The sequence below is a fragment of the Pelophylax lessonae genome, assembly GCF_965119305.1.
Source record: "Pelophylax lessonae genome assembly, chromosome: 6".
Taxonomy (NCBI): Eukaryota; Metazoa; Chordata; class Amphibia; order Anura; family Ranidae; genus Pelophylax; species Pelophylax lessonae.
The window spans coordinates 208,140,135-208,160,230 of NC_138773.1; the positions used below are offsets into that span (position 1 = coordinate 208,140,135).

The following is a 20,096-nucleotide window of genomic DNA, read 5'->3' on the forward strand; positions in this document are numbered from 1 at the left end:
ATAGATAGCACTGCTCTTGCGATGCGAACTAGTATTAATCTAAAATGAATAAATATTTATTGTGCTACATGTCTAATAACAGGATGTGGGTGAAATGTCATTTTGAGAGGGCTGAAACTTCAGTGGGTGTGTGGAAAAACTGTGATAATGGTAATATACTAATAGGACTAATAAAAGAACACTATACCTGATATATAACAAGGTACATATCCAAATTTCCTTATATATTACTTCAGTATAACTAAAAGATTATCCCAGAACTGCAACTGTATCTAAGGGATTTATCTCCTTCTATTGTATCTGTCTACGTAGTCTCTACTAACCTTTGCCAGCATAGCTTTCCATTCCACACGTCTAGACTTCAGGGCCCTGGAAGTAACTCACACCCAAGAACATAGTGAATGGGTTACTCAATTTTAATTTCAGTCTTTGGCTCTTATATACAGTATACAAAACAGGATATATTTCCAGTCTATACATGTCATATTCTACATATAATGAAAATAGAATCATGCATAACAGGAAAAAGTACTTTACCATAATCGTCAGCAAGAGACCCTTTAAAATATGCCTTTACATAAAGGAAACAGATATACCGTGTTTCCCCGAAAATAAGACCGGGTCTTATATTAATTTTGGCTTCAAAAACCACGCTAGGGCTTATTTTCAGGGGATGTCTTATTTACGGTATGTACAATGACTATCTTCAAATGATTGTAACCCTAAAATAAATATCCTGATCCTTTAAAGCATGATAGACAGCACAGTGCTTGTGCTGTGTCATTTAGCCCTCTCTATGTTCTAAAAAGCCTAGAATAAAACAATTAAATGTTAAAAAAAAAAGTTCTCTCCCCGTCAGCTCAGAAATCAGCATTATGACAATGCTGTCCAATGCTTATGTTTATTCATTCCCAAAAATAAACCTTGGATAAAGTCATTGTAAAATTATGTAATTAATTTTGTCAACTTTATTGTGGAAAATACCTTATTTACAGCGCCGCCGGGCGCTCACGTGACCCTCTGGAGCTCTACTTTCCCTCTCTGAATACTGCAGAGGGAGGAGCTGAGATCAAGGATTTTACTAGGGCTTATTTTCGGGGTAGGGCTTATTTTGCAGCCATCCCTGAAAATCATGCTATGTCTTATTTTTGGGGTAGGGCTTATTTTCAGGGAAACGGGGTATATACAACAGGAAAGCACACTCAAGAATGAATTTTTCAGAATAGCAAAATATCCTGCAAACAAAAATGTTCTCAAAACTCAGATAACATTGGGAGAAATTTACATCCTCAACAGCAAAAATGTCTTAAGTTGCAAAGGGAGAGATTTTCAGTAATATTTTAAAGTTAAAGTAAAACTCCAACATTCAATTAAGCATGACTATATGACATTTAAATAAAGCATAATACTAACAACTAATATTATGCGTTGAGTAGTAATATTTTGCTTGTTTTGTCCCAGTGCTAAAGCCTTAACATATTTATCATTGGTAGGTTTTTCTGTTAGGTTATGCTAACTAATTTCTTTATCTATGCAGGGATATCCTCTTTAGTCAGATGTATCACAAACTCTGTGAAAACTGTGTAGCTAAAGGTGTATTCTTGGAGTGTTTAGAGCCTTATCTTCTCCGGGACCAGCTACCAGGTCTTACTACTCACATCATGAAGGATCTGCTGCTCCATTTTCAGGATCGGGGTTTAATGGAAAGTTTGGAGGCTTGTATAGTGCACATGGACATCACCAGCCTTGACATACAGCAGGTATTTCTTACCATGTTCTACATACTGATCACCCCTTATATATATATATATATATATATATATATGACTTAATTTCTCAGGGATTTATTTTCTTCTTAAGTGTTTTTATACCCTGCAGCATGTATATAACAATGAAATTGTCTAGATCTAGTGGTCACCCCAGTCTGGGCAGCGAGCGCACGCAGACCTCAGCTCCACGCTAGGTCGGCCGCGACATAGCCCCACTGGACAGGGGCTGGCCTGCGGGTTGAATGCCTCGCACACGACCGGGTCTCGGGCCGAGTCGCAGCGTTCCTCCTGGCCAACAGCCCCCCCCCCATTTTGATGGCGAGGGGTTCTGTCTGGAGCAGTGCCTGCCTGGTTCCTGATATAGTGAGTAGCTTTCCTCACCTCTCCCACCATGATCCCGGTTGAAGAGTCCCCGGCATTTAAGGATCCAGCTGACAAGAAGGTGGAGGCTGTGACCTGCAATATGTACACTCTGGCTGGTTTGGCACTGAGACCAGTATTAACCATTGCCCTGGTGTCACAAACTCTGACTGAGTGGGCTGAACTTTTATGCCATGACCTGAAGGGAGAAGCTGGCAGACCCAGCTGGTCCAGGGGCTGCAGTTTATCTGTGATGCCTCTTTGGATACGGCTCCCCTAGTGACTCGGCTGTTTCGGCAGTGTCTTTTGGCTTAAATGCTGGTCTGTGGACCAGACTTCTAAAAAGGCCTTGACTTATCTCCCCTTTTAAGGGGATACCATGGATGACATCATTAAAGGTCTCACAGGGGGAAAGAGTACTTTTCTTCCGCAGGCTACTAAGGGCAAGGAACCTCATCGTAGACGTTGGCCCTCCTTCTCGGCTCATACTTTTTTTTCGTTCATCAGGGTTTACTGACAAGGGCTCAAAGCCTTTCAGGGCCTCTTCTGGAGGATCCAAATGAACCTGGTCTGGCAAGTCAAGAGCAGTCTTCTCCAGACCCGAGGACAAGGCTCATTTAGCATGGTGTACCCCCCACCCATATCGGGGGGTGGGGGCGTCTTCGTTTTTTTTCCGGTCCCGTGGACTTCCCTGGTACAAGACAAGTGGGTCCATGAATTCATTCGGTCTGGCTACAAGATTGAGCTTCACTCTTATCCCCCGGCAAGGTTCTTTCTTTCCAACCTGCGCCTTTCCCTGGACCGTTTACTGGGTCTGTTTGGGGCAGTACAAGACCTGTTGCTTCAAGTGGTGATTGTCTTAGTTTCCGACTTCAAAAAGTTTTCAGGGTTTCTGCTCAAACCAGTTTACAGTTCCCAGAAGGAAGACAAGGTGCGTCCAATCCTGGAGCTCAAGTCGCTCAACTGCTTTGTGCGGGTGCAGGAGTTAAGGGTGGAATCCATTCACACAGTGGTGGCATCCCTGCATCAGGGAGATTTTATTGCCTCTGTCGACATCAAGGATGCTTACCTTCACATTCCAATAAGTGGTGGTCACCAGCGCTTCCTCCACTTTGCTTTGGGAGAGGAAAATTATCAGTTTGATATATGACAGAAATGCCAGTGTATAAAGTTCTCTAAATTATCTTTCAAATGATGTAACGGTTTGTGGATCAATATGGCGATGCCGCTGTTTGTTATTTAAAACATCGTGGCACATTTGTTGGTACTGTGGGTGGGTCACCCTTGTCTGATGGCTTAATAACAATATCAGACTGTCTTAAGAGGGCAGATAAATTTGAGGTGGGGGAGGGAAGATTGCCAATGATCGTTTCTATTTTCTTAATAGTTTGCTATAAAAACATCCATACATTTGGACAGAGCAATAGTTCAGGGAAGTGACATGATTTAGGTTTAAAAGTTTGCACCTTGTGTGACTCAGGTTCAGAAGTGTTTAGTGTCGACTCGAGTGGGGGATCAAGTTCAACCGCTCCCTCATTGTGTAATAACATCAGGTCCCTAAGGGCTCTTAAGTCTTTCATGGTAAAATTCTTAATTTGTTCAGAGATTTCTTTCTCCATTTTCTTTTCTTTCCCTTTAGGATCAAACATGAACTTATAGGTGAGATTATGTGCAAACAAATAAAGATGTTTGATTGTCTCCATTACATCAATTTCTTGTGTTGGACAAAAGCTGAGGCCCATCTGAAGAATGGACTCTTGGGCCATTGTTTAAAGGAAATTCTGTTAGATTAATTATGTTCTGGGTGGTTGGTGCTATTGATGTCTGAGATGACCACACCACATACATGTTTAGATCACTCTGAACTTTGACCTCTGACAGGGCCAGAGCGGGGTCTAAAAAAACCCTTGTTGCCATAGGGAGCTTTGTTTTGGCCGGTACAGTTGTAGTGCCTTTATTCAGTAAATTATGTGGTACTGGCCTAAACTGGCCATATCAACTGGCCATTGATAACCTCAAATTCCCCCAGACGAGGCGACACATTAGTACGTGCTTTTTTAAATCAATATCTGTAGGTATATACCCACCACCCTGATTACGTGAACGTTTGGGAAGGCGTGCCTGTATTGATGCGAATTCAGAAATCGTGAAGTAACCTGTGAGGAAACCAAGCAGTAGTAGATGAATCCGATTCTGTAGTGTCATCTCTTTGATGGTGCATATGTGGAGTTTTGTGTCTGCCAGAATTTCTGGTTGTGTTTCTCCCTTTCAATTTATACGCATAGCCTTCTGAGAAGGCCATTTTATCTAAGATAAATGTTTTCTGTTTCTTAGTGACAATTTCTTTGTTCATATTTTTAAAGGTATTATTTGTTAGATAAGGGACTGCATGCCCCCCTTTTGGGTTGGGATTCTCGCATTCGCCGTGACAGACGTTTGCCCTGTAGCTCCCTGTGGATGGCCCCTCCCCGGGTACGAAAGCATGCATGGACTGGCACCTCAATATTATTTTCAGCTTTATTCTTTATGTACAACCTAAATTAACTATTGTCATTGTCCTACTTTACAGCATTAAATGTGTCTACAGCTTTCTAATAGTGTACTATAAGCTCCAGTGTTCAACATTCAGATGGTATTTGCGGAAATTGACTATGAGTATCATCCTAAAGGTCACTCCATCTGTAAAATGATTTTATAGAAGCTATAGGTATCTTTTAGATATATGTTTGTTTTACTGGACTATGTTTTTGAATAAAATTTTTTTTTAACAAATTAAATAGTCAAGCATTTGTATGGTACCATGAAAGTCCACATTAGCCTCAATCCGTTTCCTTCTCCATTTTCATAGAACGTAGGTACCTTTGTCTATGTATGATTTACACTGGCACCCATCCTTTTTAATACCTGCAATTTGAGCTTTTAAGGAGGATTTAGATTTCCAAAAACTTAATAAATTCTTTTTTTTTATAATTGACATTTTTTATTAATGTTTATATTGAGACATACAAAAAGAAAAGAGAAAAGGATGAAAGCCAACCAGGTATGTTAGTACATAAGTTAAACAAAAAAGAAATAAAAACAGTTTTAACAACCATGCTACGTGATCAAGCAATATCCAAATCTGCTATGAGCAAGTAGGCTTACAACATTTTATCAAACTTACTAAATCCTTGCAGGCCCAAAGAGTGTGTGTTGAAGGTTTCCTGTTAGTTCATTATATCTCTAGCAAATTGAAGAGGAGGAGGGAAATATTTTCGATAATCTATTTGGAGCCAAGTACCATCTGTTTACATTTTTTTGTGAATTATCCCAATGTTCTATACAGGAGGATGCTTTAGTATTGATTGATAATGCTTTTTGACAAAAAATGTAACATTTTGTGAAAGGTCTCTTTCCCATTTAGTCATATTAGGATTTTTCTTTTTGGAAGAGGAAAGTAGATTGTAGAATAGATTTATTCCTCTCTTTTTTTTTGTGCTGTGGTCTGTAAAAAACTGCCATATTTCTGTGGGAATATTGACATTATCATTAAGATTCAATTTATTTAGGCTGGTACATTTCCTTATTTTACCTTCCACTATATTCTTAAAGTTTAATGGTAGGCAATAGTAATTTTGGTAACCTTGAGTTATCCGCTCATTTTCTGATCGTATTTTACAATAGTCTATTATTCTTGAAGGTAGTGGTACTTTAGTGTGCATATTTCCATCTTTAGTTTTGGATAGGATATGCTTCTATGCTATCAGAGTTGATTTAATAGAAAGGAGGTTGGGTATAATTATTTTTTTAGGTTATTAAATGTTTAGCCATAGAAAGGCCAATTTTTGTTTAATTTGTTTTTATTGAAAATGGTTAAACAGAACATAAACAACACAATCCGACACAGCAAAGTGCGGGGAAACTACAAAGTCATAACCATAGAAGTACAAATGACCAACATATGCCATGCAGTGCCAGCAAGTACTACAGAACACAAATGCATACATCATATCCTGCACAGCTCTAATTCGAGACGAGCAATCAGATCATACACAATATGAGCAGAGAGGCGTAAACCATGTCGGAGGAAAAGCAGAAGAAAGAGAAAAAGAAAAAGAGGAGATAAGAAGGGTGGGGGAGTGGGGAGGAAGGGGAAGGAAGAGGGTAGGTAAACCACGAGCTACTAAAGTTTAAGCCTATACACATTAATCGGATGGGGCGGTATTGGAGGTGCCATTTGTGATTAAAGAGATATAAACCGGGGAGGTTTTAAAGGTGGACCATGAGTACCAGGTAGATTGGAAGCGGTCCAGTTTGTCTTGGGCAATAAAAGTGAGTTCTTCCAGCTGACAAGTCGCATCTACTTTTAGTAACCAATGCCACACTGTGGGAATGGTAGGAGTGCCCCAGTGGACAGGTATCAAAGCCTTCGCAGCGTTAAGCATATGGGGTATGACTGAACGTTTATATTTGGAAAGAGGCAAGGTAGTACCATGCAACAAGACCACCCAAGGGTCAGCAGGGATCTTTTCTTCCGTAATATTCTGGATAATCTGTAGAATTTCTGACCAGAATGGCTGAATCACAGGACAATGCCACCAGATGTGCACATGTGAGGCGGCTTCTCCGCAGCTCCTCCAACATAATGGGGAGATGGCCGGAGAAATACGATGCAATTTCCGTGGAGTGTAATACCACCTGGAGAGCAGCTTATAGTTGGACTCAGCCATCCTGGTCGAAATAGAAGAAATATGTGCTAAGGTGAGTACCTTGTCCTTTCTAGCATCGGAGACCTGAGAGTCAAGGTCCCGTTCCCACTGGTGGATAAAGTCCGGGTAGGGTGGACTTTGCAGTGATAGAAGAGCTTTGTAAAACTGCGATGTAGAGTGGAGAGGGGCGTCCCGAGGGTGTAAGATGGCCTCAATAGGGTTAAGGTCTGTGAGGTCCCTCAAGGGGCGTGGCAAAGAACCAATGAATGTACCCAGTTGTCTATGTCTCCAACGGTCCATATTAGTAGCAGATCTGGAACCCAGAATTAGGTGTAAAGGTTTCAGAGCATTGGAGTGCATCACATGATGAAGCAATAGTGGGGTTTTCGGGGACCATTGTTTAAAACCAGTGTCCAGAGAACCAGGGGTGAAGTAGGTATGATTTAAAAGTGGCATGAGAGGGGAGTTGTGGGCCCAGGCAAACTTCTTATGGAGGCTGTCCCAAACTGACAAAGTAGCTAAGGTCAGTGGGGAGGTGGTTGGAGAGAGTGCACGGGCGGATCCAGGGAGCTACAGACAGGTCAACACCACACATGTCATATTCCAGCTGAACCCACAATTTGGATTGAGATGAATACTTCCAGTCGGACACCCGGGTGAGCAAGATCGCCCGGCAGTAGTCACGTATACTAGGGAGTGCAAGCCCCCCAGTTCGCTTTGAGCGATATAGTGTTGCCCTAGCAATCCTGGGGCGCCTACCTTGCCACACATATTTCGCAATCAGGAATTGTAGTAAAGTAAAGAGGCCAATAGGCACACCCAGCGGTAGCATTTGGAAAAAGAAAAGAATACGGGGTAAAATATTCATTTTTATAATATTGGTCCTCCCCAACCACGAATGGTGTAGGGAGGACCATCTCCTCAGATCTGATTTAATTGCATTCAGCAAGGGGATATAGTTATGTTGAAATAGGGAGTGCAAGTTAGGAGTTAAATAAATGCCAAGATATTTTAGTTTAGACGGGCACCACTGGAAAGGAAAATGTGGGGAGAGGGAGTCAACTAAGGTGCGTGGGAGATTGATATTTAGAATTTCAGATTTAGACATGTTGATTTTAAAATTGGAGAGCTGGCGGAAGTCGGCAAAGGCCCGCAGTAGCACTGGCAGTGAAATGCGGGGTTGTTGAATGAAAAAGAGAATATCATCCGCGTACGCGGCATATTTGTGCGTTGTATGCCCGACCTTGACACCGTGGATATCAGCAGACTGTCTAACAGTGGATAAGAAGGGTTCGAGGGAAATGGCAAAGAGCAGGGGGGACAAAGGGCACCCTTGCCGTGTGCCATTATGTAATGGAAAGGGGGTACTCAGGAGGCCATTAACGCGTACCTGAGCAGTCGGCTGAGCGTAAAGGGCCGCAACACGGTGCAGTGCCCGCGGGCCCAAGCCGAAAAAGCGCAGAGTTGTCAACAAGTAATCCCAGTCCACCCGGTCAAACGCTTTTCTCTGTCGCTCATTGACAGACGTAGTCCTCTTTGATTAATATCAAATTGGGTTATACTGCCCTCTACAGGAGTAGGACTAGGCAGAAAGAAAAGGTTCTGGCCACACCTTAGGGGCAGTCCCAGAGGGTATATCCTCTTCCTGTCTGCTACAGGAAATCATTTTTTTTCTGTCTAGTCAGGAGTAAGGACCTAAGTTCCTTGCTGGGATCTTTGGTCCTGGCAAGATTTTTTAGAAAATTTTTTCTTTTTTTAGGCAGCTTTTGTCTCCAGTTGTTCCTGTGACATCTTCAAGCAAATTATGCCGGATCTGGGCGACGGGCTGGATGTTGAGATCCAGTGGTCACCCCAGCCGGCCTACGAGCGCGCGCAGGCCATAGCTCCGCGCTGGGTCGGCCGCGACACATTCAAGTAAGTATGCTGGAGCCGGGCGACGGGCTGGATGTTGAGATCCAGTGGTCACCCCGGTTCAGCCTACGAGCGCGTGCAGACCATAGCTCCGCGCTGGGTCGGCCGCGACATAGTCCCACTGGACGGGGACTGACCCTGCGAGTTAAAAGTCTCGCTTGGACGACAAGAACCAGCAGAGTCACGGCGTCCGTATTGGTCGACAGCCCCCCACCTCGGTGGAGAGGGTACTGTGAAGAGAGGGTGCCCGTCAGTTCCGGTATGGTGAGTAGATGTTCCCCCTTCCCCCCTGTGGGGTTTTTTGGGATACGGGCCCCTCTGTGCATGGTCGGATCCTTTTCTGACATTAAGGTTCCCCCTCTAGCCTATGACATGTTCACATATCTCCCTGTGATATTGTGATTTGGTTTGGGAGCTGACACTCCAGCAGGCTGGGTTTGGGAGCTGACACTCTAGCAGCCTTGGTTTGGGAGCTGACGCTCCATGAGGCTTGGTTTGGGAGCTGACGCTCCATGAGTCTTGGTTTGGGAGCTGACGCTCCATGAGCCTTGGTTTGAGAGCTGACACTCCAGTAGCCTTGGTTCTCCAGCAGATTTGATCCAAGGAGACCTGGTTCGATTTACTATAGTAAAGTATAAGACATCCAGGGCAAAGGAGGTAATAGGCAAGCACCTACCTTATACTGAGGGCTATCGCCATGCTCCTACAGGCCGCCGCCAGCCTTTTCAGAGCCGTTTACAGGCCGCTGCACTGGAGGAGCCATGCTAGATCGGCAGTCCGCCGCCATTTTGCTGTAGACCACACGTCTGCATTGTCTACACAGGCCGCCCCAGGCCACGCAGGCCACCATTTTTTCGTAGCCTGGTGTCTCCTGCATGGGGGCGGCCATGTTTGATGTGCCCAGCCGACCTCGTGGAGTAGCTGGGAGCGCTGGAAGGCGTGCACAGGGGGCGGAGCCACTTCCTTTTACCCGGGAAAGCGAGTACATGACTTCCCAGTCTGCATAGGACAACGCTGACAGACAGTTTGATAAAAAACTTCTCTGCATCAGGTGTTGAGCCCTTGGGGTCTCTCTCTCTCTCTCTGGGCGTCCAAAGCAGGTACGCTGAGGGGCGCTATTGCGCTGGGGGATTACAGATAAAAAAAAAAATATGTATATTTTTATTTTTCAAAATTTTTACTGGCAAAGTGTCCTGGATTAGCATGGACCCTGCCACACGTCTATCTCCACCTGATCCCCTCGAGTGGCTGCAGGACCCTCCAGTTCCCCACTTACTAGTGATGCATTATCAGCGGTTGTGGAGTCTTTTATATCCCGGGTGGAAGTGGCCTGTCAGGGATGGGGCGCAAGGAAGCGACCCCCGCCTACCCCTAAATTCATTCTGAACCTGTCACTGCAAGTGCAGGTCCTTCATCTGGGGCTAGTGTCTCAGGTACTGTCTCCTCAGACAGTGAGGAGGGCGTTTTGGCATCCGCCATAGCCCAAGAAGAAGCGTTGGTGAACGCACTAATTGTGAGACTGAGATCCCTTTTGGTACTAATAAACGGACCAAAATGGCGAAAGTGTTTTCTTTTGCCCAAATGTATTGGTAATAGCATTAAAGACGAATGGGGTCATCCAAAACGAACCCCTGGTTTTTTCCAAACGCATTATTAGGCGTTATCCGTTTGAGGAATTCCTCCTCAAGAAATGGAAAGTGCCACCTGTGGTGGATTTACCAATTTCCAGATTAAATAAAGCTACGGTTATCCCATTGGAGGACGCTCCGTCCTTTAGGGATTCGGTGGATCGTAAGGTGTAAGCTGTGTCTCGCGCCATCTTTTCCTTGATTGGGTCAGCTTTTTAGACCAGTGATTGCAATTGGTTTGGTTTTACAAACATTGACAGAATGGACCAAGTTGTTACGCCAGGACTTAGAGGGGAGAAGCATCCCCCCGGCAGTATCAGACCTGCTGGAGCAGATGATACAAGGGCTACAGTTTTTCTGTGATGCTACTCTGGACGCCACTCCATTGTTGGGGCGGGCATCAATTTCAGCAGCCGTCCTCAGGCGTGTACTGTGGCTAGGGGTTGGTCGGCGGACCAAGGTTCCAAAGAAACTTGGGCTAATCTCCCTTTTCAGGGGGATCGCCTATTTTGGGGCCACCTTAGATGAGATTATCAAGAATCTCACTGGAGGCAAGAGTACGTTTTTGCCACAGAGCACTAAGGGTAAGGGACCTCGTCAGAGACGGGGGCCTTCCTTTTCCGCTCATAAAAGATTTTTTTCGCTCCGCTGAGACGGGCGATAAAGCTAAAGCCCTCCAAAACTCCTTCAGGAGGTTTTCAGGGGGCGCTGGTCGGGCAAACAAGAAGAGTTCGGCTCTTCCAGACCTGAAGATAAGACTATTAAAGCCTGAAAGTGCGCCCCCACCCATACTTGGGGTGGGGGGATGTCTTCGCCAGTTTCCGGATCCATGGCTTTCCAGAATCCCGGACAATTGGGTTTGCGAAATCAGAAGGTCAGGTTACAAGATCGAGTTTCAATCATTCCCACCGGTGCGATTCTTCCCCTCCAAGATCCAACTATCCCCGGATCGCCTAGAAGCTTTGCGGGGGGCGGTCACGGATTTAATGCAACAAGGCCACGTTCCTTGGACAGAGCGTTTTCAAAGGTTTTATTCGAACCTTTTCACAATACCAGAAAAGAGGGCAAGGTGCGTCCAATTCTGGACTTAAGAGCACTCAATCTTTTTGTCAAGGAACAAAAATTCAAGATGGAGTCCATTCACACAGTAGCGGCCTCCCTGCATCAGGGGCATTTTCTGGCGTCCATAGACATCTAGGATGCCTATCTTCACATTCTTATTTACGCAGGACATCAGCGTTTCCTGCGTTTTTTCCGTAAAGAGAACCATTATCAGTTTGTGGCGTTACCCTTTGCTCTCGCCCCGGCTCCTCGGGTCTTCACAAAGGTGTTGGCCCCAGTGTTGGCGCTGTTGTGGCAACGAGACATATCGATTCTAGGTTACCTAGACGATATTCTGCTTCGTGCAGAGTCTCCGCAGACTCTGTTGCTAACTTAGAGATCACCATAACCTCTTTGCAAGAGTTGGGTGGCTGGTGAACTTACAGAAGTTTTCTCTGGTTCCCACCAGGAGGCTGGAATATCTGGGTCTAATTTTTAGACACATCCAGGGCAAAAGTGTTTCTCCCTGCGGAGAAACTCCAGAAGATTCAATCAACGATTCAGTCGTACTATCTGACAACTGGCCTTCCCTTTGGACTTGCATGAGAGTCCTGGGTTTGATGGTGGCTTCTTTTGAAGCAGTATCATTTGCCCAGTCCCATACCCGAATCCTTCAAAGAAATTCTTCTCAAATGGAATCGGAATCCAGATTCCATGGACAATCGGATCCGACTGAGCGAGCGGACCAGGAAGTCTCTGGTCTGGTGGCTTCGGTCTCCGATGCTCAGCAGGGGAAGTCATGTCTTCCAATAGATTGGACGATTTTCACCACGGATGCCAGTCTATCCGGGTGGGGAGGAATTCTCGGCAAAGTATCCGCTCAGGGGCTTTGGTCCCTGGAAGAGTCCAGGTTACCGATAAATGTATTGGAACTGAGAGCGATCAGACTTTGTCTGACTCACTAGACCGAGCAGCTCCAGGGCAGCCCGGTTCGGATCCAGTCGGACAACGCCACGGCTGTGGCTTACGGCAATCACCAAGGGGGCACCAAGAGTGTCCTGGCGACTATAGAGTGACCAGCATTCTTCATTGGGCGGAACGATTTGTTCCAGCTCTCTCCGTGGTATTCATTCCGGGGGTGGAGAATTGGCAGGCTGATTATCTCAGCTGTCAGATTCTGGATCAAGGGGAATGATCTCTTCATCCAGAGGTATTCCACCAACTGTGCCTCCGTTGGGGCACCCCGAATGGGATCTGTTGGCATCTCGGCTCAACAGGAAAGTGCGGAGGTTTGTGGCTCGCTCCCGCGATCCTCTAGCAGACGCCGCAGACGCACTGATCGCCCCGTGGGGGCAGTATCAGCTACTGTATGCCTTCCCTCCTCTTAAGTTGCTGCCGAAGCTTCTTCGCAGGATAGAGGTGGAGGGAATCCCAGTTACCCTGGTAGTTCCGGACTGGCCTAGTCGGGCCTGGTATGCCGACCTGGGCAGGCAGATCGCAGACGTTCCTTGGCGACTTCCTCTCAGGGAGGATCTGCTGTTGCAGGGACCGATCTTTCATCCTGCTTTACGATCGCTGGCTTAACGCCCTGGCTATTGAGACCCAGGTGCTGAAGGACAAGGGATTGTCAGCTTCAGTTATTCCTATTCTAATTAAAGCTAGGAAAGCGACTTCCAGAAAGATTTATCATCGCACATGGAAGTCTTATATTGCATGGTGTGAATCCCTTGGGTTCCCCCCACGTTCCTATTCGGTGGCCCGAATATTGACTTTTCTGCAACAGGGAGTTGAGCAGAAGCTGGCCTTGAGTGTTATCAAGGGTCAGGTTTCAGCATTAGCTATCTTCTTTCAGAAGCTTTTGGCTACTCATTCCTTGGTGCGGAATTTCATCCAGGGGGTGCGACACCTGGCTTCACCAATGCGCGCACCCTTACCACCCTGGGATCTTAATTTGGTGTTGTCGGTTCCTCAGAAACCTCCCTTTGAAAATATCAGGGAGATTCCCTTGCTTACTTTTTCCCAGAAGGTGGCCTTCTTGGGGGCTATCACTTCTGCACGCAGGGTGTCAGAACTGGCTGCATTATCCTGTTGTTCCCCATATCTGGTGGTTCATAGGGATAAGGTTGTTCTTCGTCCGAATCCATCCTTCCTTCCTAAGGTGGTTTCAAAGTTTCATTTGAATAAGGACATGGTATTGTCTTCCCTGTGTCCTAAGCCCAGTCATCCTCGAGAATTCGCGTTGCATTCCTTGGATGTAGTTCGGGCGATCAGGGTATACTTGAATACTACGGATTCATTTCGTAATACGGAGTCACTGTTTGTGATCACGGATGGCCCTAAGAAGGGGTTGCCTGTTTTCTGCCGCGACCATCTCTAGATGGATCAGACAGACGGTGGTATAGGCTTATTCTATCTAAGGGTCGGGATCCCCCGTTCCCTGTTAAGGCGCACTCTACTCGGGCGCTTAGTGTTTCCTGGGCCTTCCGCCATCAGGCGTCAGTGGTTCAGGTTTTCAAGGCGACTACTTGGTCGTCGGTTCATACCTTTACAATATTGTATAAGGTTTATGTGATGGCATCGTCAGATGCCTCTTTTGGCCGCAAGGTTCCTGCAGGCCGCTGATGAGGAGACTGTTGGTCTACCTCGAGGGTTTGTTGGGTAGGTCTCATCTGTTTGCTCGATGAGTCCCTTGATACTTCTGGTTGGCTCCGGTTGGGCCTTCTGGATTTTGATTCTGTTCCCACCCCTCATTTGTGGCACTGCTTTGGGACGTCCCAATTTGATATTAATCAAAGAGGACTACGTCTGTCAATGAGCGACAGAGAAAAATGGATTTTTGTAAGATCTTACCGTAAAATCCTTTTCTCTTAGCTCATTGACAGACGTAGTACCCGCCCCTCTATTATTGAGTTGGGTCTGGTTAAATTCTCTGACACTGCTTTGTGACATAACTGATTTCCTGTAGCAGACAGGAAGAGGATATACCCTCTGGGACTGCCCCTAAGGTGTGGCCAGAACGTTTTCTTTCTGCCTAGTCCTACTCCTGTAGAGGGCAGTATAACCCAATTTGATATTAATCAAAGAGGACTACGTCTGTCAATGAGCTAAGAGAAAAGGATTTTACGGTAAGATCTTAAAAAAATCCATTTTTTCAGCATCCGTAGACAAAAACAGGGTGGGCTGGGATTGACTGCGGACAAAATGAAGTAAGGAGAGGGCGCAAAGGGAATTTTCCCGAGCCTCTCTCCCAGGGATGAATCCGGTTTGATCTGTGGAAATCCAGGAGGGGATGAGGGGTAGGAGTCTATTAGCTAACACTTTGGAGTATAACTTAAGGTCTACGTTCAAAAGGGAAATGGGGCGGTAACTACCGCAGTCTGTAGGGTCCTTGCCAGGTTTGGGTAGGACAGAGATGTGAGCAGCAAGCGACTCTGGGCGAAAACCTACAGATTTGGAGATCCAGTTGGAATAGGAGGTCAGGTGAGGTAGCAGCACATCCGCAATTTTTTTATAGTATGCCACCGTGTATCCGTCAGGGCCCGGGGCCTTGCCCACCGGCGTAGTTTTCAATGCTAGTTGAAATTCTGCTACCGAAAAGTCTTCCTCCAACTTTCTCAGAGAACGTTTAGATAATTTAGGGAGATTAGCCTGCTTGAGGTACGCCCAGATACGCTTCTGCTTTTCAGGGGGGGGGAGATGGCTAAGGTCACCCTCCACATAATAGAGCTTACTGTAAAAATCCCTAAAAGCCTGCGCTATAGCAGGGGAGGAGTGAACCATAGGGCCACCTGAAGGTTTAACTTTCTGTATGAAGGCAGCCGTTTTTTGCTCCTTAAGAGACCTGGCAAGCAGCCTGCCTGGCTTGTCACCCCATACATATCGCTTGTGAGCAATTAGGTGAAACTTACGCTTAGTGGCCTGGTCGAGTAATGAGCGCAAAGTCTCCCTAGCCTCTGTCAAAGCCTGCAAATGGGAGATATGCAGGGACAATTTGTGAGACTTTTCCAGGTCGGCAACCCATGCGAGCTACTCCGCAATCAGTTGACCCTGCTCCCTCTTTCTCCGAGCCCCCAACTCTATTAGTTTTCCCCTCATGGTGGCCTTATGCGCCTCCCAAATCAGAGAGGGAGGGGCATCATCCCTGGCGTTTTCACTGAAATATTGTGATAAGGCGGACGATAGAAAAGCAGCTTCTGAGGGGTTTGCAAGGAGAGAATCATTTAGCTTCCAATTAGAGGAGCGGGGGGGCAGAGAAGGCAGGAGCAGGGTGGCCATGACCGGAGCGTGATCTGACAAGGTGGAGCAGCCTATAGATGCAGATCTCAAAAGTGGCAAATGAAAGTGATCCATGAAAATGTTATCAATCCTAGAGTAGCATCCGTGGGCTCTAGAAAAATGAGAGAAGTCAGTGACCTTGGGATGTAAGATGCGCCATACATCAACGAGTTGAAGGGCGAGCAAATTTTTCTTAAGACGGGCTATTTGTTTGAAGGGGATGTTAGATCTGCCTCTAGAGGTGTCAAGGAGTGGGTCCAGGACCATATTGAAGTCGCCAGCGACAACAAGCAGGCCATCAGCAAACTCCGCCAGCTCCAATAGTGTTTTGCGTAAAAAGGTAGACTGAGCCTGATTAGGGGCATAGATATTGGCAAGCGTACAGCGGGTGTTACCTATGGACCCCTTCAGAAATAGGAAGCGGCCATCGTTATCAGTAAGCATCTTGTCGAGTTGAAAGGGAGTGTTCTTATGGAACCCAATGGCGACCCCTTTAGTCTTGTTCGAGGGGGAGAGACTATAAAACCAAGTAGGGTAATTCGGGGAGAATAGTTTAACATGCGTGGAATGGGAGAGGTAGGTTTCCTGTAAAAATGCGACAGAGCATAATTCACGCTGAAGCTCCCGATACAGTTGGTGGCGTTTAAAAGCTGTATTCAGAACCCGAACATTATACAATAAGACTTTTACGGTCGCCATGGAGTACCAGGGAACGCCCCACACATACTAAACATATACTCGGGTCTACCAGGGAGAGGGAGTAGATGGGACGGGTGTGGGGGAGGAAGAGAAAGAAGAAGCAGAAAGGAAGAGCAAAAAGAAAAGAACGAACAGAGAGAAGACACAAGTCAAATGTCCAATGGGACATACAACACAATCACGCAGCGAACTGCAGTGGTCCCAGAGGGGAGGGGGGAGCGAGAGACGGGGCGCCTCGCAAGGGTAAACCCCCTGCGCGACAGAAACCCGGCCCCCGATGCCCCCATACCCTGGAGGAGGAAGGGGAACATGACAAGCAGGCGGAGGAACATCCCGCTGAACCACTTAGGAGGGAGCCGGTGGCGGCATCCCGGCAAACTGAGGTCACATGAACAATAAACATAAAAGGAAAGTCACAAAAACCTCCCCCTGGCAAAGGGGATAGTACCAGATCAGAGAGGCAAAAACAAAAAGGGTCTCAGGTATGTAAACAAGCCGGTAAACACGTGAGTGGAAAAAAGCCCTCAGGGAAACGTAGAGAGCAAGCTGAAAAAAGGTAGACATCGCATCAAGGACATCCTGTATAATACCGTTCCACAGTTACTCAGGAGGAAGAGGATACAGAGCATTGGAGCTTGATTTGCGGGTAGATGACGGAGCTGAAGTGCGCATCTTTTTGGATGGCGTCTTGTGCCAGGAGGTGTCCGGTTTAAAAGAAAACACAGGAATGCAGTCGTGCCAGCCTGGCAACTCCATGGGAGGTAGACCCATATCCTGGAGGAAAGCTGGAAGATCCTCGGGGAAACGCAGGGTGGCGGAGCGCCCGTTTTTGGTGGCAATGAGACAGGCAGGGAATCCCCACCGATACGTTGCTCCATCTGCCTTGAGTTGCTCCAGCAGGGGCTTCAGCGCACGCCTGCGTTCTAGGGTTTCCTTAGAAAGGTCCGGGAAGAGGTTCAGAGAGGCCCCGTCAAAATCTAAGACCTGTGTGCCGCTTAGTTTGGACATAATGGCATTTTTGTCCTCATAGTAATGAAGGCGGCATATTACATGCCTGGGTAAGTCAGTGGACAAGTTGCGGAGTCTGAGGGCTCTGTGGGTCAAAGCGTAACGGGTCAGTAGGAGGTTTACCCAATACGGAGTTAAAGATGCCCCTCACCGAGGCCTCAAGGTCCTCATCTCTTGTAGCTTCCGGAAGCCCGCGGATGCGGATGTTATTCCGCCGGTTGCGGTTCTCGAGGTCCTCCATCTTGTACAAAGCTGCACGGTGAGCGATCGCTAGCTGTGTGACTTTGTCCTGAAGTTCCTTGATGGAGCCCTCCTGTGCGTCCTGCCTGCACTCCGTGTCCTCCACTCTGGTGAGCAAATGAGACATGTCCGTGCGGACCGCTGTGATCTCCTTCTTAAGCGAACGCTCCAGGTTGCGGAACATACCGCCTATCTCCTGCTTCAAACCGTGGAGCAGGGAAGACATGTCGGAGGCGGCAGGAGAATGCGGCTCGTCCACGATGTCGGAGAAGAAGGATTAGGAGGCCGGGGAATGCTCGCGTGGCGAAGCGGAGTGGGCGGAAGAAGCTTTACCCGACTTCGAGGCTGCGGCCCTGCTCCCTCGTGTATGGGAGCCCGAACTTCCCGCGTACAGGAACTTCTTAATGGACCCGGAGCCGGACTGTTTGGAGGACGAACCCTTCCCGGACCGCTTGCCCGACATGGAGCATAGATTTGGGGCTTTAGAAGACATTACCAGGGATTATATTGCCGAGATGCCACCGGAGCTCAGATCAAGCATGTCTGCTCGCCGCCATGCAGCGCTTGCTTGCTATCTTCAAATCAGGGGTGCAGAGATCCACAGACGTGTTTAGGGTGTAACGTGAATAGCAGAAATAGTAGCAATCACCAAGGCAGGCATCCACACGTATAGCTACTCAAACAATCAAAAAACTGCAAAGGGAGAGATGATTGTATAGTGAAAGCAAGGAATTGTCACAGATGACCGGGAGCAATACTCTGCAGAGCAACCCTAACAGTCTGATTGCAGTTAGCTGTCTTGAGCAGCTAGGGTGCCAGTTCATAAGGCATGCAGGTGGGGGAGATGGCAACTGGCAGAGGAGAGGAGTAGGGGATGCACCTTGGCCAGGGGTCCACAGTGAAGGTAAAGTAGGAGGGTCCCACGTGGGCTGCAGCTCCTGCAGGGGGGGATCCCTTGTTGAGACAGGGATAAGCTGGGCCAACGGCTATTCAAGCACCATCACAGGAAGAAGGTGAGGTCTGGGGTCTTGAGTCCTGGCAGGGCGGGGGAATCCCAGAGGTGCCCAGCAAGTGTGAGGGGGCCGGGAAGATGGCGGCCGGGTGCTGGCATGTAGGCCGTGGCCGACGGAGAGGGTCCAGGAGGCACAGCAGGGCAGATTAGGGCAGAGGGGGGCAGCACTGTGGGACAGGATGGTGTGTGGGGATGTTGTTGGTGCCTACCTCCCCTCTGGAGCTCCGGATGGCGGGCCGCGGCGGCCGCGCAGGCCTCGGGGTGCTGCTTTCAGTTAAGTCCCCGGCTTTAGGCCTAGCTAGGCCGCGGACGTAAATCCGGTCCCGATGGCTTGTTTTAAAAAATTCTTTGCCTGGTGGGTACCCCAGAGTCTGGAAAATCAAAGTAGGGCAGTGGTGAGCCGCTGGGTGTAGCAGGGATGGAGCATTGCAGCAGATGATAATTTAAAACGGCGGAGCTCCTCACAGAGACGTCCGCCTTGGTCTGCTTCCGGTCACGCCCCCCTAGAAAGGCCAATTAGATCATGTCCTATAGTGACCTTTTTTTCAATGTTTGTCCATAGTTTGTCATCAGGAGAGGAAAACCAGAATTTAATTTGGTCTAATAGTGCCGCATAGTAATAATTTGTGATATCTGGCAAACCCATTCCTCCTAAGCCCTTAGAAGTAGTTAATATTGAGAATGCCACTGTTTTTCTTGTTACATATAACATTTTTCAATTTAGTATTCATCTACGTAAAAAATATGGGGGTATCGGGATAGGGAGGGAGCGAAATCGTACACGATCTTCGGTGATAATTGCATTTTGAGGGCTGCAATTTATCAACCCATGATAATTGAGATTTTTGAATATGTTGTAGATCTTTACTGGTTTGTTCTAAAAGTTTGGGAAACTTAACTTCATATATTTTGGAGGTTGCGTAGGTCAGTTATATACCCAGGTATGATATAGATGTTTCCTCCCAATTGAAGCCGTATTTATTACTCAGATTTTTTTCAATGATCTTTATGAAGAATGAAGCATTTATTTTGATTGATTGACCTTATAATATGAGACTTTACTATACTGGTCCAATAGTTTTTGAACAATGGTTAGGGATGTATCTGGGTTTGTCAGAGCAGGGATAATGTTGTCTGCAAAAAGCCTCAACTTATGTTCATATTGCCTTATTTTGATACCCTTAATATCAGGGTTAGTACATATGCATTCCACTAATGGTTCTATTGCTAAGGAGAATATTATCGGGGATAGGGGACAACCTTGTGTGGTTCCATTGGTTAAGCTGAGACTTTTGAAAATTATTCCTGAGGAGAACACCTTAGCTGAGGGTTGTGAATATAGTGACATATACCAAATTTTTCCAGTGTTTTAGAGATAAACTTCCAATGCATTCTATAAAATGCTTTTTCAGCATCTAATGCCAAGAAAATAGCGGTTGTTTGATCGTTTTCTATATGATTAATT

At 46.8% G+C, this 20,096-nt stretch overlaps 1 protein-coding gene across 2 annotated transcripts in view; it reads left to right on the plus strand.

Annotated features, from left to right (window-relative positions):
* The window catches only part of VPS8 (VPS8 subunit of CORVET complex), a 424,969-nt gene that overhangs the window by 120,044 nt on the left and 284,829 nt on the right, over window positions 1–20,096 (plus strand). For both annotated transcript variants that reach the window (XM_082262330.1, XM_082262329.1), the window contains one exon: window positions 1,538–1,760. In XM_082262330.1, coding sequence (XP_082118456.1) covers window positions 1,538–1,760 — 223 coding nt within the window. The remainder of the gene's footprint in view (window positions 1–1,537; window positions 1,761–20,096) is intronic.